Genomic DNA, 24,089 nt, shown 5'->3' on the forward strand with positions numbered 1-24,089 from the left:
TTCCCTCCCAGGCCCTATGTGCACACATTTCTAAGCAAATGAACTGGAGACTAATCCACTTGGTAGAGCAGAAATAAGGAGACAGACCCAAGTGTGGAATAAGATGACACGAATGACGCAAACAGGCTGAGAACATGCGGCTGAGCCCCTGAACCGCAGCAGTCTGTCACGGCATCCTAATATAACCAAGAGGAAAGCCAGTGAGATCTTCCACTCATTTTATTATAATGTAGGCACATGAGGAGGAACCCTAGAAGAAGTACAAAGTGATTCCAAGACAGAAAATGGGGCCAGCTGCCACGCTTCTGAGGCCAGCAGCAGGCAGCCCTGCCTGAATCTTCACAACCCTGTGGAGAGAAACAAGATGGCCGCCACCAGGCCCCCTGGCGACACCAACATGGCGGCTGGTGGGCTGGCTGGCGGTGGGTAAGTGTCCATGGAGGTAGACTACAGGACAGGTAAAAGAAAATATCCGCAGGGTAGCCATAGGGCGGCTATCCCTTCCCCCCAGGTGCAGCAGAACAGGCCCCTCAGGCACCAGCCCGCCGGTCACTCCCCTCCGGGGAGGACTGCGATGGGGTTTTCATGCCCGCCGGCCTCTGCATCAGCCGGCCTCTTGCGAGCGTTGACTGGAGCCCGAGGCGGTGGGTTGGTCGGCGGGTGCTTAATGGTGACTCCAAGTTGTGCTCGTTCCTTCGGCCGGGATTCAATGGGAATCCATTCTTCGCCACGGATGGCAGCCTGAAGGAAAAGGTCCAGGGGGAAGGGAGGGGGAATGGTAACCTCAACTGCTTCATTCTCAGCCTGCTACTAACCAGGTTTTATCCCTTTCCCTATCACCATTTTGTGGTGTTTTCTAAACCAGGGGTTCCCAACCGGTGGAATCGCATTCCACTGGAATTGCATTCACTGCCCCCTCCTCCTCCATTTTGGGCCAATGGGGCTCATGGAGGGGGTTAGGATGCAACAAGCTCTTATTAAAAAAAAATTATCAGTGCCTTTGTGCAAAGCCGCCAGCAGGGGGAAGTCAGATCCTTCTGTTCTGCTTGCACAAGCAAGAGCACCGAGAAATGAAATGGAGCAGAAATATTTCTATATTTAAAAACATATGCCCTTATATATCCTCAATCTGCCAAATGATCCAGCCAATCCACAGTGCAAAAAGAGAGAGGAGGAAATATGAACGTGTCCGAAAAATAAGTCTGATGTAAAACAAAAGCAAATGTGATCGAAATCAAAAGCCGAAAGCAGATGAGAATCGGCTTGTACCTTTGCACAAAAACCCAGGTGGGGAAAAAATATTTTTTTCTCATGCATGGGACGGAAAGGGGCTGTAAATAAATCAACAAATCGTTGCACAATGATTTGAACCATCCACACCACACTGCAATGCATAAACGACGGGGCAAGCCTCCTACAATGGGAAAAACCAGCTACTTTCCTGCAAGGCATGTACAACGTTGTAGGGCTACAACGCATCAATAAACTCCGATACCAGGCATCGGAAATATGAATGGCACCCTGCTGACAGGGCAGCGACCATGATGTCGCAACATGGGCGACACAGAGGGGGACTCAGCGAACATGTTGCAAAACTGTTGCAGCGTGTAATCTGGAAAGCACCCCGGAGAACCACAGGTTGGGAATCCCTGGTCTAAACATACATGGTGCCACCTAGTGGCTGAATCTGGAGGTGTGCCAGGGCAGCCCACCCCACACCCACAATTGCAATTGCAATTATTTTTACAATTATCAGGGGGGGATAATTTAATGGCAGACAAAAACATGCATGAAAATACAGCATATGCCACACAGGTGGGTGACTGAACAGCCACAAATTATGTAAGTGGTGGACAGCCCAGCTCATGACTTCCAGGAGTTATAATCGGCCCTGGTGGTGGTCTTGGTCCCTTACCAGTAAGTAGATGCCACTCGCTATGGCCAGGCAGACGGTGCCAAGGATCGTGGACAGCAAGAATCCAGCTGGGACTGCCAAGCTGCAAAAAGGAATGAGAAGAAGGGAGCAAGTGTCAGGCAGAATGACTCTTTTGGGGTGGTCTCTCTCGTTCATCATACAGAGGCCCTATTTATACATTATGACAGGGATTTATGCAAATCTTTGGCGCGACCACGTTTGGAAGACTGTGTGCAGTTCTGGCCGCCACTTTTCATAAAAGCTGTAGCTCAGTGGTAGAGTATTTGCTTGGCATGCAGAAGGTCCTGGGTTCAATCCCTGGCTGCATCTCCGGTTAGGCCTGGGAAAGACTCTTATCTGGAACCTTGGAGAAGCCGCTGCCAATCTGTGTAGACAATCCTGAGTTAGATAGCCCAAAGGTCTGACACATATAAGGCAGCTTCCTAGGTATGTTCTTCTGATATTATAGAGGTGGGGGAAATGCAGAAAATCTTGCTGCCACCAGATTTGGTGATGGCCACTGGCTGGGATGGCTTTTGAATAAGCAAATTCAGGGAGGACAGGTCTAGAGGTGCACCTAGGTAATTTTGGAGCCCGGACCTAAAGAAGCGCGCACACACACACACACACACACACCCGCCAAGAGTTAAGCATCATCCTCCTACACACGCACCATGACAACACAGTATTTTTTACACTAGGGTTTCTTGAGGGCAAAAACAGCAACTGAACTCACAAGAACGTAAGCATATAAAACTTACAACTTATATTTTATTTGCACAGAACATATTTATGCAAATATGCATTAGCAGAAATATTTCTTAAACACGCAACTTAACATATTCCCATCCCACATATTTCTTTCCCCACTCGCCCCTCTGTCTCTTAAGCAGAGGTCATGCTCGGCGCCCGGCACAGGTCAGTCATGCCCTGACTGTGTGGGTGTAGTGACCACAACATCCGGGACAAAGAGGATTTGGGGGGGCCCCAGGGGGTGTGGAGGTCCTGGACCTCTGCCCAGAGCTTCAGGGGTAAGAGTGCCTCTGGACCGGTCTATGAATGGCTATTAGTCTTGATGGCTAGAGGCTGTCTCCCCGTTCAGATTTTGCTCAGTGGGGCTTGCATCCAATTAGGAATATAGGAAGCTGCCAAATACTGAGTCAGACCACAGGTCCATCTAGCTCGGTACTGTCTACACAGACTGGCAGCGGCTTCTCCAAGGCTGCTGCCCAACATTCCTTGTGTCCCAGCAGGTGGAACTCACCTGAAATTGACTCACCTGAATTGAAACGGAACCCCTGTACCTGTGGCCCGCTTACCTTCTCACCCTGGTTAAACACACCGAATGTCTGAATGCTATTTAACTAAGTTTGACAGGATACATTTGAGCTAACTTGGGTTTCTGGGAAGAGACATTAAAGTGCACACACCTTGTGTGCAGCCAGTAACAAGAGCTGCTGAGTTACCTGGCGTGGAGAATGGCTCGAATGTAATAATTCCTCGTGAGGGGTCCAAACACTTTCACCACGGCTGTGAAACACTTCTGGCCACTGTTAGGGAAGAAGGAAAAAGACAGAGTGCCACAGCTTACAGATCCTCTCTGCTGAAGAGATTGGTGATGCTCAGAAGCCAATGACACAAACAATGCTGCCAGCCCAAACAATGACACTGTTTTGCCTGCTTGGTGCCTTTGTGATACGATCATTCTCTCTGGACCTTGCTAAGCACAATCACCCTCACACCTATCATTTTTCTAAGGATCTTTACAGACGGCAGTTAAGTGAAGGATGCTCAAAGCTTTCGCACTAGTTCCAAGTGAGATCTTACTCCTTATCACTGCAAGCAGAAGAGGGCAACCAAGATGATCAGGGGCCTAGAGCACCTTTCTTATGAAGCAAGACTACAACACCTGGGGCTTTTTAGTTTAGAAAAAAGACAACTGCGGGGAGACATGATAGAGGTCTATAAAGTCATGCATGGTGCGGAGAAGGTGGATAGAGATAAATTCTTCTCCCTCTCCCATAACACTAGAACCAGGGGTCATCATCCCATGAAAGTGATTGCCAGGAAATCTAGGACCATCAAATGGAAGTACTTTTTCACACAACACATAATCCACTTGTGGAATTCTCTGCCACGAGATGTGGTGACAGCCAACAACCTGGATGGCTTTAAGAAGGGTATGGATGACTTCATGGAGGCGAGGTCTATCAACGGCTACTAGTCAGAGGGCTGTGGGCCACCTCCAGCCTCAAAGGCAGGATGCCTCTGGATACAAGTTGCAGGGGAGGAACAGCAGGAGAGAGGGCATGCCCTCAGCTCCTGCCTGTGGCTTCCAGCTGCATCTGGTGGGCCACTGTGCGAAACTGGATGCTGGACTAGATGGGCTTCCTTGGGCCTGATCCAGCAGGGCTGTTCTTATGTTCTTAAGCTTCCATGGTACTTCCTAGCACGATCGTACCCTCTGTATACAAGCTAAACAGGGACCTTGTGCGATTTTTCACAGCACCACCTGGTGGTGAGCTTTGGCATCCCAAGAACTCCTCACCATTTTTCATGCCTGCTTTTGTGGAAACGGGGGGGAAAGGGTGGTTTTTTCTCAGAATTCAAGCGCTGGCCAGCAGGTGGCGCTGCAAAATGCATCATCGGCAGTCTCTGCTCAGCCTGATTATCGGCAAGCGAAATTGCAGAGCCTCGATGCCCAACACCAGAAAGGACGGAAGGCTCAGTACTCACCTCCTCTCCATGGTGGACCCCTTTTTCCGCTTCCCCCGAGGGTACTCCAGCAGGCAAACAAACACTCCAGCTACTCTTGAAGGAAAACAGTTAAGGGGGAAAAAAAGAATCTTCCATGTCCCATTATTCCAGGGGAAGAAGAAGAGCCAGCGGCAGCGGGGTGTAGTGGTTGGACTAGGACCAGGGAGACCCGGGTTCAAATCCCCATTCAGCCATGAAACTCACTGGGTGACTCTGGCCAAGTCACTTATCTCTCAGCCTAACCCACCTCACAGGGTTGTTGCGAGGATAAACACAACCATGTACACTGCTTTGGGCTCTTTGGAGGAAGAGGGGGATAAAAACGTAAAAAATAAAGCAAAACGACAACTTTCTAGGAAAGCTCTGTCCGTGGCAGTCCAATAAGACCCAGGACATCCTTCCTGTAGTCCTTTTTTTGGGGGGGGTCTGACATAAGACATGGGAGAAGATTCCCCCACCCCCTTGGAGCAAGGACAGGGTTTCCAACAGGCGGTACTAGCACCCCTAGAAGTACTGGAAGGGCTCCCAGGGGCTACTCAGAATCCTCCTGCCTCCCCACGCTGCAGAAAGGGAGGGAAGAGGGAGAAGACCCTCCTCCTCCTCTGCTCCTGATTGGATGGCTTCATGCTAAAGCTCAGCGTGGCCCTCCCCTCAGCCTGACTGACAGACTTCACAAAATAAGCACGGATTACTCTCATTGAAATAGGACAAGTAAACTTAATTTATTTCAGTGGGAGTATTCATGTGTAAGCCACCTAATAATGGTGCAGCGGGGAAATGACTCGACCAGCAAGTCAGAGGTTGCTGGTTCGAATCCCCGCTGGTGTGTTTCCCAGACTATGGGAGACACCTATATTAAGCAGCAGTGATATAGGAAGATGCTGAAAGGCTTCATCTCATACTGCGTGGGAAGAGGCAATGGTTTTCTGGGACCATAATGTATTTGGGGGGGGCTTTGGAATTTTCTTGGTAGTCTGGGCAAGGCCTGGCACCTACCTGCAAAAACAGCATGTTCCTATTTTTCCTGATTTGGTCTGGGAATTTTATGTCAGCCACTGAGGCCAAAACAGCTTTATGTTGTAGAGACACACTCTCAAAATCTCTGTGGGTTACCTGACTTGAAGAGGTGCACTTGTTAAAGAAGGCTAGGAGCCCCTCTGGACTAGGAGCAGCTTGGCCCTTTTTGTGAAGACAGCAGGCGAGAGTCTAAAGGTGTGTTATAAAGATGTCCATCACGTGCAGACACCGACCCACACAAGGAGGATATTACTCACACCCAAGACAGCTGCGGTTACAGAATTCAGAGGGGTGGCAGGTGGGCGGACACTTATTTTCACAAAAGGATACATTGCATATGCTGCAAATTCCCAGCCTTTGAACTGGCCAGAAACTGCCACAATTCCACCGGTCACTAGAACTAAAGAGAAAGAGAGAGGTCATTTCATCTGCATTCAGGCCGTGAGCCTTTCTGACCACCACACATTAGCACTTTCCCTGAAATTCAAATATGCCGCAAACCCTGGAATCAGCTGCCTGTTTTCCGAATCCAGTTTTTCTTTCTATAAAGAAAGCTCCGCGGAATATCTTTTTTTCTAATTCAAGGGGGAAATTGTATCTCACAAATAAAAGGTTCAAGAAGCCACTGAAAGGGTCAGCTTGGCCTCAGTGGAGGCAGGAATGAATTTCTGAGAAAACAGGTGCCAGGGCTGAAACCAGCCTGGGATAATTCTCCTTGCTCTGGAATCTCATTCCTTAATCCCTGGTGGGTGGAGATAAGGTGGTTACTCCTGCCTGAAGGAAAGTGGCACACCGAAGGCAGGCTTGGGAACAAAGGAGCAGAGGGTGGACCGCCTTGTACTGAGTCAGGCACTTGCTCCATCTAGCTCTTTATTGTCTACACTGACTGGCAGCAGCTTCTCCAAAGTGGCAGGCAGGAGTCTTTCCCAGCCCTACCTAGAGATGCTACCAAACACCTCCTGGGACCTGCACCCAACTACCTTGCCGCTGAGCTACAGCCCCATCCTCAAAAGGTGGCATAAGTGGGTCTCCCATCAAGGCACTGACCACACCCAGGCCGGCATGCCAGACTAGACGGCCCCTCCTTGGGCGGACCCCGCACGGCTCTTCCGACATTCCTATTCCCGCAGAGTGCCCAACACGGTTTGCAGCCCAGACGAGATTCAGTGGGGAACTTCTCGGCTTGCATCTCACACCCACCAGGCTAAGCCACTCGCGGCCTGACATTTGCAGGGCCACCTGACCGCAGGCTGCTGAACGGAAACCCCCGGCCCACGTCAGGCCAAGGAAGAGGAACACGGCACCCAGAAGTGAAACCTGCTTCTCTGCCCAGCCGCAAGGCCCCCGCCTCCCCTCTGCCTCCTTTGTGGCCGCTGGCTCAAGTCAGTGCCCACTCTCAGTGGGGAGGTGCTGCTAACCCCGATGGGCCCTTTTGCTGCCCACACTCTTAGTTGCCAGAGACTACCAGGCCTGTGGTGGGCTGATGCTCATTTCTCTGGCCTGAAGTCCCTTTTTGCCCAGGGGTCAGGCGAGGCTTGCACCCACAAAGCCATTTCCAGAAAGGAGCCAGAGGCCGGTGCCATTCCGAGGGCATCTGGAGCGTTACACTTCTGGCCAGAGGGGAGCACATCTGGGACGCGTCAGCCGGAGAACCGCATGGGCACATGAGCCCACAAGTGAGCCCCCAGGCGCCAGGCATCAGATGGGAGGTCCTGCCCAGTCACCGTGCTGTGCTCCGAGCGTGAAGACCATGCACAGCAGGAATTCAAGGAGCTGGCCAGAAGCGAGGCAGAAATGACCCAGCCCTGAGTCGTCCTCTTAAGGCACTTAAGGGCTGGGAAATGCCCCAGTAAAAGAGAGAGAGGAAAACTGAATTTCCAAATGCCCCAGCAGCCCCCAAAGAACTGAGCAAGGAGGACATTTTTCTCCCTGAGCAAGCCAGATATTGCTCACTCCTAAGCAGCTCAACTTGCACTTCAGATAGAAAGTGAAGCCTCTCCTTCCAAGAAGAATATCCTGAAAACTCAGATGCATCAGACCCTGAGCCATCCCTCACCAATTCAGCAACAGTGGTGCATCAAGACCGGATGGGTACAACAGGTGCACACACACTCGCCCAGTTTACACACTGCCCAAGGGCAGAAGGAACTAGCTTAAGTTGTAAATGGATCGCATGGCTCAGTTAAAGGCCAGGGTGCAAAATATTCCTTCTAATCCCTCCTCAGAACCCACTTTTTCCATGGGTTCCTTGGGAACAGCACTTAAAATGCAGCCCTGCCCTGTCCTCTGTCATCGCCCCATTTGCCAATATAGAATGTAAGCTCCTGGGGGCAGAGACCTGGTTTTTGTAAAGCAGGTCAAGGGCACCAATTTTTTTTTTAAATAAAAAAGAACTTTGTGGCTACAAATTGGTCATTAAAGAGTTTAGCCTGGAAAGATGACTTTTGGCTATCAGACCTGTTAAATTCTGGTGAGGTAGGGGGACCGACCTTGCAGACAGGTGGTTCTACCTTACCAGATGCCTTTGGGTTCTGTCTAACGGATTCCCTGCCCAGGCAAAGATTTTGATGCTAATCTGCATTACTGTATTTATCCACACACAAGACTACACCCAAAAGGAAAAGGACTCTGAATTTAAGACGAGGCCCCCTGATTTTTAACATCTAAGAACTTCTCCCCAGATGTTGCTGGACTACAACTCCCATCATCCACCTGCCATTATGGCTGGGGGTGATGGGAGTTGTGGCCCAACATCATCTGGGGATCTGAGTTAGGAACCCCTAACTCAGAGGGCTTTGACAAGGCAGCAGGACTTTTCTCGTGGCTGTCTTGTGTAAGGCTAGTGAGGAAGCTGTGTCACTTCCAAAAGACCCAAGGAGGGTCTTGGGAGGCGGGGAGGGGGCCGGGGAGGCAGCACAAGGCCAAGCAAGCACCAAGGTCTGTGCCAGTCAGCAAAGGACACCTCAGAGCACTCACAGACAGCCACAGCCTTCTGGCTACAAGGTTTCCTTCCCCTATTTTCATGGGCTCCACTTCCTCAAACCTGCATCAACAGCCACTCACTTCCTCCTTGTCAGAATCCAGCCCAGCCCAGCCCAGCCCGGCCAAAAGCTCCTCTTCTTCTTCTTCTTCTTCTAAATGCTGGAAGTCTCACTTTCCCCACCCCTGCTGCCCCCACGTTTAAGAGGGAGCAAACTGGGAAGAAAGGGGTCTGTGGCTGCCCTGGGGCCTGGGCCCCCTTGCAGAGGAGGGCCACCCCTCCCTCCCTCCCCAGCAGAATCCCTGCACGGAGTTGCAGGGAACGGTGCTGTGTCAGGGGGTGGTCACAGCAGCAGCCCACTCCCGGCAGATGAGCTGCTGCCCGGCGGCCCCCACCCCTTGGAAGCATCTCTTGCAGCAGCGGGACAAGCCACACGCCTGGCCCCGAGGAGGCAGCAGTTGCACGCGCTCGTCGGGCCGTTCGAGAGCTCTGCGGAGAGGATCGTTTCGGGGGATCCTGGTTAACTGTCAGTCACCATCCACCTCCTGGCAACAGGGCAGCAAGGCCAGGGTGGGTGTTTCGGGTCAGTTTGTTTGTTAGTCATGCTGGGGATCTGAGGAGCAAGAAAGGACTAGAAGAAGACTCCAAGCCCGCCCTGGGGCTGCACACTTGTAGAATCACCGCGTGGTGCCTCTGGCCCCGAAATGTTAACTCTGCTGGGCCTGGGGGCGATTAAGTTCCTCCCCAAACTGGAAAGTCAAGGGCTGCCCATCCCTGAAAAGGGCTCCTAGACAAGGGGGGTGGGGAGGGGAGAGAGCCCCTTTCCCTGGGCTCCAGTTCTAGGAAGCCAAGAGGAGGCTGCCCTTTGCCCATGCTCAGGTGCCCCGCACCCCAGGATGGGGCAGCCCTCCAGGATGGGCCTCCATCTCTCCAGGGGACTCTTGGAAGCAATCCTGGAGAAGTTCAGGGCGGCGGCGGGGGGGGGGTGCGCCGCTCCATCATACGTGAAAAGCAAGCCTGGCGGCGCCCCCCTGGGGACTGTGGCTGGCGGGCAAGAAGCGGGCCTTTGCCCGGAGGGGGGGGGAGAAGAGGAGCAGCAGCCGAGGGGGCGACGCGGGCCCCCCGCCCGCCCGCCCGCCCCCCCCCCCCGCCGCAGCAGCAAGCAGACTCACTCAGGCCGGCGGCCAGCGCCTGCTCGTTGGCCCACATGGCCCACTCGATGCGCGCCATGATCGCGCCGCCGAGGGATGGAGGCGGCAGCAGCAGCAGCAGCCCAGCGGCCCTCCTCGCAGGCAGCCCCGCCGCGACGACGCCCCTTCCTGCTCCACCCCTGGCCAGCCAGGAACGCCCCGCGCGCCTCTGGGTCCCCTCCTGCCCGCGCCGCTGCGCCCGGAGAGGCGCCCGCGGACTCCCCTCGACGCCGCCTCCTCCCGGGACTCCTCCGGCGGAAACAGCAGCAGCAGCAGCAGGAGGAGGAAGAGCCGCCGCCCCGGCCCACCGGCCGGCTGGCTGGGGGCGCAAGCAAGGCGGGCACTGGCAGCGCAGGCTTCTTCGAGGCGCAGCTGCTGGCCAGCTTCGCGAAGCGGCCTGAAACGTCTCACCCTCCGAGAACCGGCGGCGAGGCGAGGGGGAGCCGCCACGTGGACGCACCCCGCCGGGATCGGGCTGGTGGGGTGGGCTGCAAGGGAGCCGAGGCAGCCCAGGGAGGCGCGTCCCGGGCCGGGGTGCCCGCTGCGTGCCATGGTCGCGCCCCAGGGCTCCCTCCCTCCCTTCCCTGAGTCGCCAACGGCAGCCGGGCTCTTGCGCTGGAAAGTGGAGCGGCAGAGATGGATGGTCCGCAGCTTCTGGCTCATCGGTTGCGAGGAGGAGGAGGAGGAGGAGGAGGAAGGTCGCCGGGATGAAGCGGGCCGGAGATTTCTAGGCTTCTGTTCCAAAATATAGTGGAGATTAGCCCATTCTTGGCTTCACGGGACCTCCCACAGCTCTCGCCAACTCAAACAAGAATAGTATATGATGGAGTGCTTGAAGATGAATTAATCCCGGTGTTGTTCCATATACAATTAAGAGGGAGTCTGCTTCTATGAGCCCCCTAATGGTGCAGTGGGGAAGCAACCTGCCTAGAGAGTTGGGGGCTGTGGGTTCGAATCCTCGCTGGTGTGTTTCCCAGAATATGGGAAACTCCCTCATCGCTGCCGAAAGGCATCGTCCCACACTGCGCAGGAGATGGCAATGGTAAACCCCTCCTGTATTCTACCAAGAAAACCACGACATGGATGCAAAAATCACCCCCCACTGCTTTGGCCCAAACACACATATGTTGCATCCTGGGAGGAGGTTCAGTCCCTCTGGGCAGATCCACTGCAGAGGAATGCTGGACCGCGCTCACCTCCAAATCAGCAACCCTGATGGGAGAGCAGGGGAGGAAGAACTCAGGAGCTGCATTTTATGCAACCCTGCTGAGAAGAACTGCGGTTCTGCCACCAGCTGGAAGCAAGAAAGAGACCTCCTTTCAGCTGCCAGGATTAGCCAAGACCAGCATCCACCTCAAAGAGCCCCAGAACGAGGGTTGAGTGGGGGGCTGAGGCAGCTCTGCAGGATGCTGGCGGGTGGTCCCACAGGGGCCAGAGGCAGCAGCGGCAGCAGGAAAGCTGGGGCCCAACAGGTGGGTTGCTTCCAATCAGGTTGCCACAGGCAATGAAACAGCACATCTGTTTGCCAAGAAAAGAGAAGCCATAAAAAGAGGACAGCACAAACACAGTTTATGACATCACTTTCTTCTTTTCTTTTTTAATAAAACCCTCCATTAAAAATGACAACCACGACAATGAAACTGAAACTGTAGAGAAGAACCGCAAGTGGGATTTTGAGCCAAAGAGAATGGCAGGAACTGGGCAACGGTGAGAAAGAGCGCAGAGAGCCAGAGGAAGCCGGCACAGTCGTTTGGATTCCCGACTTGCTGAATTGCAGCCACAACGGCATTGTCTGATGGAGCCGGCCCGGAGTCTCTCTCCTGCAAGTTGACAGGGGCCGCCTAAGGCAGCAGGAGTCCTCAGCTTGGTAGCCCCAGGTGCTGATGGACTACTACTCCCATCATCCCCAGCCACAATGGGATGAGGAGAGCCACAGCCCAACAGCATCCAGGGGCCCAAGGTTGGGGAACCCTATTCCAAGGCAATGGGGGAGGGCAGGTTAGGGCTGGGGCCAAATGGGTGGAAGGGGGGCTCTCCGGGCAGGCGCTGGAGAGTCACCAAGTGGGAGTGCATTCCTAGGCTCTCTCCACCATTAAAGGCCTTGGCGGCCCGGAGCGCAGCCTCTGGCTTCAGAGCAGAAGAGGTGCTTGCAGGCCAGAGTCTGTCAGTCTGGCTCTCTTTGCAAGAATCCCAGCCGGGGAAGCTCTCGGCACTGCAGCACCTGGGACAAGGCACCGATGCCGCCTTGCCTCACGACCCCTTGGTGGGGGCCAGCCCCTTTTCAAAGTGTGCAAGGCCCAGATCAGTCCAAAGAGCTGCTCTGGGGTGTGTGTGGCATCTTGCTGCCCTCTTGGCGTCTGAGGGGGACCGCCACTCCTTGCCTCATGAAAGGGCCACCCCCGATCTCAGCACCCAGCAGGCACTCGGTGGTCCACCGGCAATGGCCCAACTGCGCTCTACCGCTGAGCCTCCCTTTCCTACAGGGGAGCAATCCCAACCCCCAGAAAAGGTCAGGAAAAGGCACCAAGTGAGAGGAAGCTTCCCAGGAAGATTTGGGCTCAGAGGAGCCCCTGATAAGAACAGCCGCCGCCACCCATAAAAGAAAGGCCAGACCAACTCCCCATGCCAATAACCACCAGATCTTTCCCAGTTCCCTTAAAGAGACAGCCTCTCCTCTGCACACCCATCTTGTGGGGGGGGGTGTTTAAGGGGGCTGCTTCCTGCACAAATCTTCGGCCTCGGATCCAGCTGCAGCCCCCACAAGGACAGGGAGCCTCTTTGCTCAGCTGCTGCTGCTTCGGGGTAACCCGTCCGCTCCCAGGAGATGGCAGCTTGCGTCTTCCACTAGTAGTGGCCCCGGTCCAGGCTGGAAGAGGAGCAAAAGCCTGCATTAATGCAGTCCTGAACTCTTGAGTTTGCAGAAAGCTAGAAAAGCAGGTAGGCGCGGCGGGGATGGACGAACAACCAGAACGGTGGAAATCCCAGTGCGGACAAAACGGCATTGGCTCACTCTCTGCTTTGCCCTTTCTGGGACTCAGAGGAAGGGAGCAGCAGCCCAGGAGAGAGGCGGAGGCGAGGAATAATGAGGAACGATTCTGCAAAACACAGATTTACAAGCTGGGCAAAGAGGAGGTACTTTGAGCCAGGAGTGGAGAGGAGAGGCGAAGGCAGAGAAGCAGAGGCGTCTGGGTAAAGGATGGAAAGAGGGTCCTCACAGCCTGTGGACAGGGTCAAAGCCTCACGCAGGGCTCTGGAGGCAGATGCCACTCTACCCATCCGTACCTTGGTGAGCAGCAGGTACCGGATGGCTCCTGGCATGGGATCCCTCACCACCGCCGATACCAGTTCCTCAGACAGCGAGGCTGCTTTCGCCGGCAGACCTTTCAGGAATCTGGGGGCAGTGCAGAGAAAAAGAAGCACCAGCTGAGAGTCTGCAGCCCTCCTGCTCCCCAACCCACAGACGATTCCCCTCCACAGCGCCATGGCCCAACAGTCACCAGTACATAGGGAACTGCCTTCCACTGAGTCAGACCCTAGGTCCCTCCAGCTCAGGATTGTCTACACCAGGGATTCTCAACGTTGGGTCCCCAGATGTTATTGGACTTCAACTCCCATAATCCCCAACCAAAGGCCACTGGGGCTGGGGATTATGGGAGTTGAAGTCCAATAACATCTGGGGACCCAACGTTGAGAATCCTTGGTCTACACTGACTGGCAGCGGCTTCTCCAAGGTTCCGGGCAGGAGTCTCTCTCAGCCCTACCTGGCACTGCTGCCAGGGTCTCAGCCGGAGACCCCCAGCACGCCAAGCAGATGCTCTGCCCCCAAGCTACGGCCCCCTCCCCAAAGTCCGACTGGCCGGGCTCACTTACTGGCCTCCGTTATTCTCCGGAGGGAAGCTGCGTCTCACCACCTCCACCAACTCGTCCATCGTGTCCTCCGTGGTGAACAGGACTGGGTTGGGGCCGGCGTCAAAAGTGTAGGCCACCTGCAAGCAGGGCCAAGGGTCAGCAAAGCCCCCGTTGATTCAGGAGCCGGTCGCCTTGGCTCTTCAGGCCGCTGTTGAATTTGTTGGGGTTGCCGATGATGGGCGTTGTAGTTAACAACAGCTGGAGAGCCAAGGTGGCCAGCCCCTGCATTAATTGAAAAGGTATTCATAGCCCTGGGGAGAGGAAGGGGCTGGGGGGTGCCAACGGTTCTAGTGTTGTGGGGGGGGGGATTTCTCTCTGTCCACCCTCTCCACTCTAATAAGCCTCTCTTCTGCCTGCCCTGAATCTCCTGCCAATCCACTTTGCTCAATGATTCTGCATTAGAGGGTTATGAGAAAGGGAGCAGGCAGGAAACCCAGAACTTCTCATTCTGTCCATTCTCCCCAAGCCATGCTTAGTTTTGCCTTTCGATCAAAGCGACAGGATTTTATCACCTTGTGGTGACATTTCCCAGTAAAGATTCGTCTTGTAGACACATCCCAGAGAGTCCTTTTCCAAAGCAAGGATTCCCAGCCTTGCCCTGGGATTGCACGATCACACCACCCCCCCACCCCCCCACACACACCCTCCAAGCACCACAGCTGTCTCCCCCCCCCAGCACCGCTGCCCCCTCCCACCTTCGTCTTGCCGTAGTGCGCATTGAGGCGATGCACCAGGGCGATCACTTGCTTGGAGGTGTCGTTGAGGTAGAAGATGGGGGGGAAAGTGTCCAGGCAGGTAGCATGGAACTGGTTGCTGTCCTTCATGGTGAGCTCAGCGAAGCCCTCGAAGTTGCACTGCTGAACATGCTGGATCATTTGGGCCATGCGCTCGGGAACCACAGCCTCGGCACGGTGCTGGAAGGCAGGAGGAAGGAAGGAAGGAAGGAAGGAAGGAAGGAAGGAGCTGGGTCCAGGACAGACCCTCCCCAAACCCACCCTTTAGCTTTAGAGGAGAGCTTGTCTGGTGGCAGCAAGCATGACTTGTCCCCTTAGCTAAGCAGGGCCCACCCTGGTTGCATTTGAATGGGAGACTAGAAGTGTGAGCACTGGAAGAGATTCTCATCAAGGGATGAAGCCGCTGCTCTGGGAAGAGCATCTAGGTTCCAGGTTCCCTCCCTAGCAGCATCTCCAAGTTAAGGCTCAGAGAGATTCCTGCCTGCGACCTTGGAGAAGCCGCTGCCAGTCTGGGTAGACAATACTGAGCTAGATGGACCAAGGGTCTGACTCAGGATATGGCCGCTTCCTAGATTCCACCTGACAGGATAATTCATGGAAATGGCAGAAGAAGGGCAGGTGGTTTAGAAAACCTCCAGCAGAGAGGAATGAGAAATGAGAAATCTCTCTTCCCCCCCACCCCAGATTCAGTCTGCCTCTGCCTTTCACCCTTTAAATCCTTATTGAAGACATTTATTTTCCACTAGGCATTTGCCCTTTAATCCCCCCCCCCCCATTTTTCTTTCTTTCTTTCGTTCTTTTTAAGTCTCGGATGCTGTTTTGTACACACCTGAGTCTGTGGATTGAGCGGTGTATTAAATCTTTTAATAAACAAACTGGTATGAATATCAACAAAGGTGCTCAAAGCAGCCGATCTATTATTAAACCATAAATAATGTGGTTCCTTGTCTCAAAGGAGCTCACAGTCTAAAAATAAACAGAGGTAGACTACCAGCAACTACCAGCCACTGGAGGAATGCTGCGCCGGGGCTGGAGAGGGCCAGTTGCTCTCCCCTGCTAACTGTAAAAGAATCGCCACTTTTAAACGCTGCCTCTTTGCTCAGTAAGCAGAAAAACCGCTCACTCTCTCCGAACCGTAGAATTCAAAGGCACCCAGTAAGGACGGCCGCTGTTGGCCTTCAAGCCACAATCCGATCGCTCAGAGATGAATGTCGGAAGCTGCCGTATACAGAGTCCTTGGTCCATCTAGTTCAGGACCATCCTCAATGACTGGCAGCAGCTCTCCAAGGTTTCTGGAAGGGGCCTTTGTCTGGAGCTCGCAGGGGTTGATCCTGCGACCTCCTGCATGCCAAGCAGATGCTCTGCCAGTGGGATACGGCCTTTCCTCACAAAGAAGCGTATGAATCTGCCGAGTCTGAGCCTTGGTCCGTCTAGCTCAGCACGGTCGACACGGCTTGCCAGCAGCTCTCCAAGACTTCAGAGCAACACACACACACCCACCTCTGCGGCCTTAGTGGGGAACCTGCCTTTCCGTGGCCAGCAGGCAACCCCACCACTGGCCATTACCTTCAACAAGAGGCTTGTCTTCACGCTGGTCTGCATCCCCGCCGTGCTGCCCACCGGCTTCTTCTCCGCACTCACCTGTCAAGGAAGGGTGACGGAGAAGAGCAGAGAAAGCAGGTCAGGGCTCCTGCCGAAAGCGGCATCACAACATCCCGAAACCAGGGCCTGCCAGAGCTTCTGGGGGCACCGCACCATGGCCCGAAATCCTTTGCAACATGGCAGCTCCCATCTGCTTCATAAGAAGAGCCCTAGCGGATCAGGCCCAAGAAGGCCTCTCTAGCCTGTTTCCCACACTGGCCCACCAGATGCCTCTGGGATGAAGGCAAGAGATGAAGGCAGGCCCTCTCTCCTGCTCTTGCTCCCCTGCAACTGGTGTCACAGGCATCTCGCCTCGATAAGGCTGGAGGCGTCCTATAGCCACTAGACTAGTAGCCATGGATAGACCTGCCCTCCATGAATTGGTCCGAGTCCCTCTTCGAGCCATCACCACTTCCCTTGACGCTGCTCACTCACCACCAGAATCAGGACCCTCAGCTCGGGCCAGTGTGTCTCCGGCGCCACCTGCAGGGCGATGCTGTCCTTGCCGTCGGCTTGCTGCCCCATCACCCACTGCACGAAGCCCCCAAACATGCTCCTGCAGGCGCTTCCTGAGCCCTGGCGGGCCACTTCAGAGAGCTCGCCCTCCACGCCGTAGAGCTTGGCCAACGTGTAGACTAGGACGCCAAAGAGAAGGGGCTGGGCTCAGGCCTCGGGCTCGTGGGGAGGGTCCCAGCACAGCCACAGTTTCCATTAGGAGAGCTATTGCTTGATCTCAGCTACATCTCACCAGCACACACAGTTTACACATAATTACATCTCTCCCTGCAAACCATTAATCAACCACCACTCCGTTCTCATTACTCATTCACGGCACAGTATTGCTTCATTCATCTGGAAAGCAAAATATTCATGAATTCAGTCCTCAAACTTCAGATCAGAATGTCCCCAATAGCAAACACACATGTGCTATATCTTTTGTTGCGACAGACAGACAGACAGACAGACAGACAGACAGACACACACGTTACAAATAACTTTGTCATTATTAACTTGCTGGCCTTCTCTGGCCCATGCAAAATTTGATAATTTTTGCTTGCATTTTCTCCAAATTTGGCAGCCAATTGTTCCAGCTTGGGGGATTCATGTGTCCCCTCCCCACCACACACACCCCTTTTATATGGAAAGGCAGGAGGCGAAGAGGGTGGCGTGGCTGAGAAGGTGATCAGGCAAGAGTAGCGACTAAGGCGGCCATTCTGCAAAGCTCTGCTTCTACTGCCCATCAATGGTCCTGAGCCATATCCCACCATTCTGCCTCCCTCCCTCCCTATCTGTGGTTCAATTTCTATATCGCCTTTCATACAAACATATCCTAAGGCAGTTTACAAAAATTAATGCACGATAAAACTGCATAAAAATCACTCTAAAATACTAAAATCAGTTAACACACTGCCAAAAGCATCAGTTAAAATAATAACAACCAAAGACACACACAAAAAAACACACCACAACCCAACCACCATTTTAAAAAAAAGATAAAGAGAAGCAGAAAAGCTGAGAAACCTGGCAGTTCCTAAGGAGTAAAAGCTTGAACAAATAAAAAAGTCTTTAGTTGTTTGTTTGTTTTTAAAGCAGCCACAGATGTCAAAGAGTGGATACTCACTGGGAGAGCATTCTAGAGTCTGGGGGCAACAACCAAGAAGGCCCTGTTCCACATGCACAACCATTTAGCCTCTCTCAACCCCATCCCAAGTTTCCCCCTGCACAGCCACAACTCTCCTCCCCGGGCACCCCTTTGAACACGGAAGCAACATCCACAGAGCTGCTGGAGGGCTGGGGGGAGGAAGAGACCACTAAGAGCCACCAGGAGCTCCCCTACTCACCCAGGCAGGCGTACCCAGCCGCGGAGGAAGCCAGCCCAGCCGCCGTGGGGAAGTTGTTCTCCGAGGCAATGTGGACTCTGTAGGCCAGGCTGAGGGGTGGGGGGTCACCACGGCTGCTGCCATCGTCACCACCGCTGCCATTGGCGCTACGCCGCTTGCGAGCCAGACGGCGGACTGCAAGAGAGAGGGGGGCTGTGAGAGGAAGGAGGCCACACATCCCTGGAAACCGAGGCCAGCTCACTGCTTGCCTTTTTATCCCATCTTCCTTCCAAGGAACTCAGAATAGTATACATGATCCCTCCTCCCCGCATTTTATCCTCACAACCACCTCTGTAAGGCAGGCTAGGCTGAGAGAGAGCAAGGCAGTTAACATGATTATAAGGGCAGGACAAGTGTGCTGCTCCCGTTCGGAAGCTTTTGCGCCCTCTCCCGTGTTGTGACCACCGTGTGTGAGGGAAACGGCAAGGTCAGAGGGGGAGGCAGTGATCGTCTGGGAGAGAGGAGCGGAGTTGGACACTGGAGTTGGAGTTCCTGCCTCAATAGAGCTGGGCACAAGAGCGGAGTAAGACATTGCAGCTCCTCTCTCCCAGACACTCCTTTCCTCCCCCTCCGACCCGGCCATTTGCCTCACGGCACACGATCTCAAAACGGGAGAGTGCACAGCTCCCGAAGGATCATCTGGAAACTGTCCTCCTGAGGGCCCCGACTCTGCCTTCCAAGCGAGGAAGCCCACTGCTACACATCCTACACGCTGCAGAAAGAGCTCCTCTCTCTGGAAAACGAACCATCCAGGTTTGGCCTCTGGTGGCCAACTCCTCCCGCGCCACACCCCACTGGAGCAGAAGCATCTGGGCCTTGTCAATGCAGGTCTATTTATCACATTTTTATACTGCCTGACATGGACAACTCTAGGTGGTGTACAAAATTTATTTTATTTATTTATCAAATTTGTACACCACCCCAAACGTTAGTCTCTGGGCGGTTAACAATTGTATAAAACAAGCTAAAAACATATACAAAAAACTTAAAACAATTTAAAAATAAACCAGAGATTAAAACCTAAAGTTTTTTAGGAAGCTGAGAAAGCTTGGGCGAAAAGATGAGTTTTCAGGTGTTTTTTGAAAATTGCCAGGGATGGGAAGGATCGTATCTCAGCAAGGAGCGCATTCCACAATCTCGGGGCAGCAACCGAGAAGGCCTGTCTCTGTGTAGCCACCAAATGAGTTGGTGGTAACTGGAGACGGACCTCCACAGATGACCTCAACGGGCGGCGGGGCTCATAGTGAAGACGACGCTCTCTTAAACACCCAGAGGCCAGGGCCAAAATTTAACACAATATAAAAAGTCAACACAGATTAAAAATCCATGAAACACAATAAAAACAATTGCCTAAAACAGTTCTTAAAAGAAATTTTTAAAATTCATTCTAATTAAAAGCCTGTGAGAACAGTTGAGTCTTGAGGGTCTTCCTGAAAACAAACAGAGATGCTCTTAGTTCAGAGGGGAACGTATTCCAAAGCCCCGGGGCAGCCACAGAGAAAGCCACCATGGGTCACCACCAGAGGAGCCAGCGGCAACCATAACTGGATCTCTCCAGAAGATCATAACAGGCGGCAGGGGCCAGGACAAAGAAGGCACTCTCTTAAAAACCCTGGGCCCAAGACATTAAGGGCTTTATAGGTAATAACCAGCACTTTGTATTTCATCCGGAAACATATCGGCAGCTAGTGCAATTCTTTCAAAATCGGTGTGATGTGGTCTCTTCGTGTGGTCCCACAGACCAATCTGGCTGCCACATTCTGTTGATCCTTCTGGGCACTTCCAGCACATTCTGGCCTCCCACTCACCCTCCCGCAGGCAGGACTGGAGGCGAGGGTGTCCAATGTCATCCTCCTGGCCATTCAGCCAGAGGCGGTCCTCTTTGAAGTCCCGGCTGATGGCAGCAGTGGTGGTGGTTTTGAGCTGCAACAGAACCACCAGTTTCAAGGTGAAAAAGGAGTACCAGAGACCATCTATCTGCAGGACTACAGCCACAGAATCGCTTCATATTATATCATGACTTTTATGTATTTATTTATTTATTACATTTCTATACAGCCAAAAATGGGCATCTCATTTACACAAAACCCAAACCACTGTTAAAAGCAAACCATCAAAGCAGATAAAAAATAGTTTTGAATAACAGTAGCTACAGCAAAGCTGACTTATAGCTAACCAAAGCTAGGTTGAATAAATGTGTCTTTAGTGTGCCTCTAAAGGCAGCTAGAGATGGTGAAGCTCTTAAAGCAACAGGGAGTTTGTTCCAGGGTCTGGGGGCAGCTATAGAAAAGGCTTGACTCTGAGCTGCCACCAAACGTTCTGGGGGCAACCTCACACTGACCTCTCCAGAAGATCTTAATGAGCAGGGGGGATCCCGACTTGACTGTGATCCAGACAATGCGCTCTATGTGGGACTGCCTTTGTATATAGTTGGGAAACTGCCGTTGGTCCAGAATGCGGCAGCCAAGCTGGTCTCTGGGTCATCTCGGAGAGACCATATCACTACTGTCTTAAAAGATCTACACTGGTTACCGATAAGTTTCCAGGCAAAATACAATGTTTTGGTTATAACCTATAAAGCCCTAAACAGCTTGGGCCCTGGGTATTTAAGAGAACATCTTCGCTATGAATCACACCGCCCAGTGAGACCATCAGGAGAGGTCCATCGGCAGTTGCCACCAGCTCGTCTAGTGGTTACTCAGGGACGGGCTTTCTCTGTTGCTGCCTCGAGGCATTGGACCGTGCTCCCTGCTGAAATAAGAGCCTCCCCATCTCTGACAACTTTTAAAAAGACAGTCAAGACACTTTTTGTTCACCCGCTCTTTTAATTAGATACTGTTTTAATTGTGTTTTTAATAGTTTTAACATTTTAAATTTAAAATTGTTGTAATATTTTAACCTTTTTACTTGTTTTTATTGTTATGTTGTAAACCATCCAGAGACTTGCCTTTTGGGCGGTGTACAGATATGCTAAATAAAATAAATAAAAATCTGAAGTAGACAGGTGCCATCTTTATTTGTTCATTCTATAGTTCTCAATCCCTGGACAAGTAATCCAGGGAGGCTAGTAAAAATGCCCCTAAATCACACAACATGCTGACACTGATTCTCTGGCTAACAATATTGTTTTTGTAGCAGCCAAAATAACCTCAGCTTCCTGTTCCGTTTTGCAAACAAAACAAGAGACATATTATTGTCTTGTACTAACCTGATCTTGGTGCAGGGTGATGCTAAGAGAAGAATTGATAGGCAAGATCAGCTCTTCATCACGTTTCCCCCCTGGGTGAAGGAAGACATTGTTAGTACCGGGGGGGAAACACACACACACAGGCTTGAGCAACAGAGTCCCATCTGCAAGCAGATCCTTGTGCTAGCCTGTGGCTTGATACTCCAAGATTATCAGTCTTGGAGTTCGACAGAGCTAGTCCAACCTGCTGTTTCTGTTTCCAAGAGAGGGGACTGGATAAGAGATGCAAGAGAAGCCTGTCATTTGCTGCCACTCATCACGCCTCCTTGTCCTGACTTATAATTTGCTAATTTGGCTGTCTGTACTATATAAATGTTTTAGGGGGCAAAGGGGGTGGAAAACAGGATATTCCACTTACAACCTGATCCTGCACGCATTTACTCAGAAGACATCTTCAGTGGAGCTGGCTTTCAGCTAAGCCTACTTAGTGCTGCTTATCTAAATGTAGAGCCCACCTGCAAGAAACTGGGTCTTATTTAGAACTTGCCCTTATTAAAACATAGTTTTAAAAACAACAACTGTTATTGCTAAAACAAAGTTGGAAAAACAAAATATTTCCAAACATTTTGGAAAGGCACAATTTCATATGACTGAACTACCATGCCATCTATCTGCATTGGAATTCCACAATGGGGGAGTAATTAATGGGCTAATATATTTCTTCTGCACGCCCTTGCGGACTATATTTGGCATACAGAGGCCACCATTATGAAACTGCTCCTCCCTTGATACTGTAATGCTTCTTTATTGCCAAGAACATCTTGCAAGACACAGAATTTCCTTTGGTGCAAGAGCAGAAAAGTCTTGCGTGTAGATAATTCAACAGTTTGCATGCCTACACCAAAACTGGTCCTTTTAAAGGTGCCTGTGAATACAAGAGTATATTGTTGCATTTCCTAATCTGATGGTGACTGTAGGTAGACTGTAAAGAAACCCGACAACAAGAAGACACGATTACACTGCAGCAAAGTAACGAGAAAAGGGAAAGCACATCTCTTTTTCCTTTCTAAATCTAATCTTCGTGTATAAGGAGTGAAAAATGTAAATCAGATTTATTTATTTATTTATTTATTCAATTTATATACCACCCTTCCAAAATGGCTCAGGGCAGTTTACAACCAGAATCCAGAATCTCCCAGATCTTAGACTGTTAACACATTTTAATTCATTAACCCTTCTTATGAGCATATATGAATGTGCCATCTACTGAAGCCACCTAATGGTGCAGTGGGAAAGCAACCTGCCTAAGGAGCAAGAGGTTGCCGGTTCGAATCCCCACTGGTATGCTTCCCAGGCTATGGGAAACACCTATATTGGGCAGCAGCAATATCGGAAGGTGCTGAAAGGCATCATCGCATACTGCATGGGAGGAGGCAATGGTAAACACCTCCTGTATTCTACCCAAGGCAACCACAGGGCTCTATGGTTGTCAGGAGCTGACACCGACTCGACGGTACAACCTTTCCTCCCCCCCCCCCCGCTATTGAGTTACACCATCCAGCCCAGTATCCTGTACTCTGACTGGCAGCATCTCTTGGAGAGAGCAGTCTCCAAGACCTGCTCTCAGGCAGAGAGCGGTCTCTACCACCTGGAATGCTTTTAACTGGAGATGCTGGCAGGGATTGAAACAGATGCAAAACAGGGCTGCTGTCAGCGAGCTAGCCATAGCCAGCCACCGCCAGCCCAAGAGCTCGCACATATAAAGGGGGCCTTGTCCTAGAACAATTGCCCATCTTCTAGCCCGGCCAGTACTGACTACTCTGGCAACTCTCCCCGGAGCCAGACTGGATTCTGCCTCCCCCAATCTCGCTCCCTGGGATCATCCTTGCAATTGTGGAGGAGATGCTGCCAGGAACGGAACCCGGGACCCGCTTCTGCATGCATTGCAGACTTGCAGTGTTCCCTCGCACAGGGCTTCCCAGATGCTGCTGACTACAACTCCCATCACCCCCAGCCACAAGGGCACTGCAGCTGGGGGTGCTGGGAGTTGTAGTCCCCAACACCTGGGAAGCCCTGTGCGAGGGGGCAGGGTGGGTGCAGAGGAGCAGATGCCCTCGTTCCACTGAGCGGCAGCAGCCCCTCCCTCCTTCCGCAGACCCCTTTGTTTGGGCAGACCCCACCACTCCTAAAGCCAGTGGCAGCCCCTCGGGAGAGGCTGCGGGCTGCAGGACCAGGCGGGGAGGAACTTGGCGGCAGCAACCCAGAAGGCGAGATACTCACAGTACTTGACCACGGCGATGTTGACAGGCGCCGTGCAGGTCACGACGGACAAGGCGGGCTTGTCTGCCTCAGCCATGCGGGAGGAGAAGGGAGGCTGGCTGGAGCTGCCAAGAGGGGCTGCCGCTGAGCTGGAGCTGCAGCTGCAGAACGGTCAGAGACGCACCCTGTCTTTCTCCCCCTGGGAGGCTCCTAGCCGTTCTTGCCCGCCCAGGGAGCGCCCTCTGCCCCAGTTGCAAGGAGTGCGGGAGGCGAGCTTGCAAGCCTCCCACGTGCGCCTGCCCTGCACAGCTGCCTTCCCCAGGATTGGCCAGGGAAGCACCAGCTGCTGCAGCCCGGCCCAATCAGGGCCAGCCTCGCCTCCTCCAGTTGCTACTCTCAGCCAATAGAGTGCGTCGGAAGAGCAGCCTCCTCGCTCTCCCCATCCATCCCCCAGCACCTCCTCCTCCTCCTCCTCCTCCTCAGAGGCATGGAACCCTTTAGGAGAGGGATGATTTCCGACCCGGGCCTATAAAGCCGTTGCACAGTGCGCCACCGCGCGTCCCTCCCAGAGACCTGTGGCGGCCATGACACTAGAGGCAGTGGTACAATTCAGTCGTGGG

The 24,089-nt window shown here is 52.8% G+C and overlaps 2 protein-coding genes across 2 annotated transcripts; both read right to left on the reverse strand.

The window, feature by feature from the left end:
- Positions 1–201: 201 nt before the first annotated feature.
- Positions 202–10,156, reverse strand: LOC128334524 (cytochrome b-245 light chain). The gene is made up of 6 exons (XM_053271425.1): positions 9,842–10,156; positions 6,020–6,089; positions 4,652–4,726; positions 3,382–3,465; positions 1,916–1,997; positions 202–741 (listed from the first exon to the last, which is right to left on the reverse strand). Exons 1-6 carry the CDS (start codon positions 9,897–9,899, stop codon positions 550–552), a joined length of 561 nt encoding a protein of 186 aa, XP_053127400.1. The 5' UTR covers positions 9,900–10,156; the 3' UTR covers positions 202–549.
- A 1,276-nt stretch (positions 10,157–11,432) lies between these two features.
- Positions 11,433–23,917, reverse strand: MVD (mevalonate diphosphate decarboxylase). Its single transcript, XM_053271424.1, has 10 exons — positions 23,491–23,917; positions 21,232–21,302; positions 19,832–19,946; positions 17,985–18,158; positions 16,579–16,778; positions 16,069–16,143; positions 14,464–14,682; positions 13,730–13,845; positions 13,142–13,250; positions 11,433–12,725 (listed from the first exon to the last, which is right to left on the reverse strand). Exons 1-10 carry the CDS (start codon positions 23,564–23,566, stop codon positions 12,642–12,644), a joined length of 1,239 nt encoding a protein of 412 aa, XP_053127399.1. The 5' UTR covers positions 23,567–23,917; the 3' UTR covers positions 11,433–12,641.
- Positions 23,918–24,089: the final 172 nt, after the last annotated feature.

This window comes from Hemicordylus capensis, chromosome 9 (assembly GCF_027244095.1).
Source record: "Hemicordylus capensis ecotype Gifberg chromosome 9, rHemCap1.1.pri, whole genome shotgun sequence".
In the NCBI taxonomy this organism is placed as follows: Eukaryota; Metazoa; Chordata; class Lepidosauria; order Squamata; family Cordylidae; genus Hemicordylus; species Hemicordylus capensis.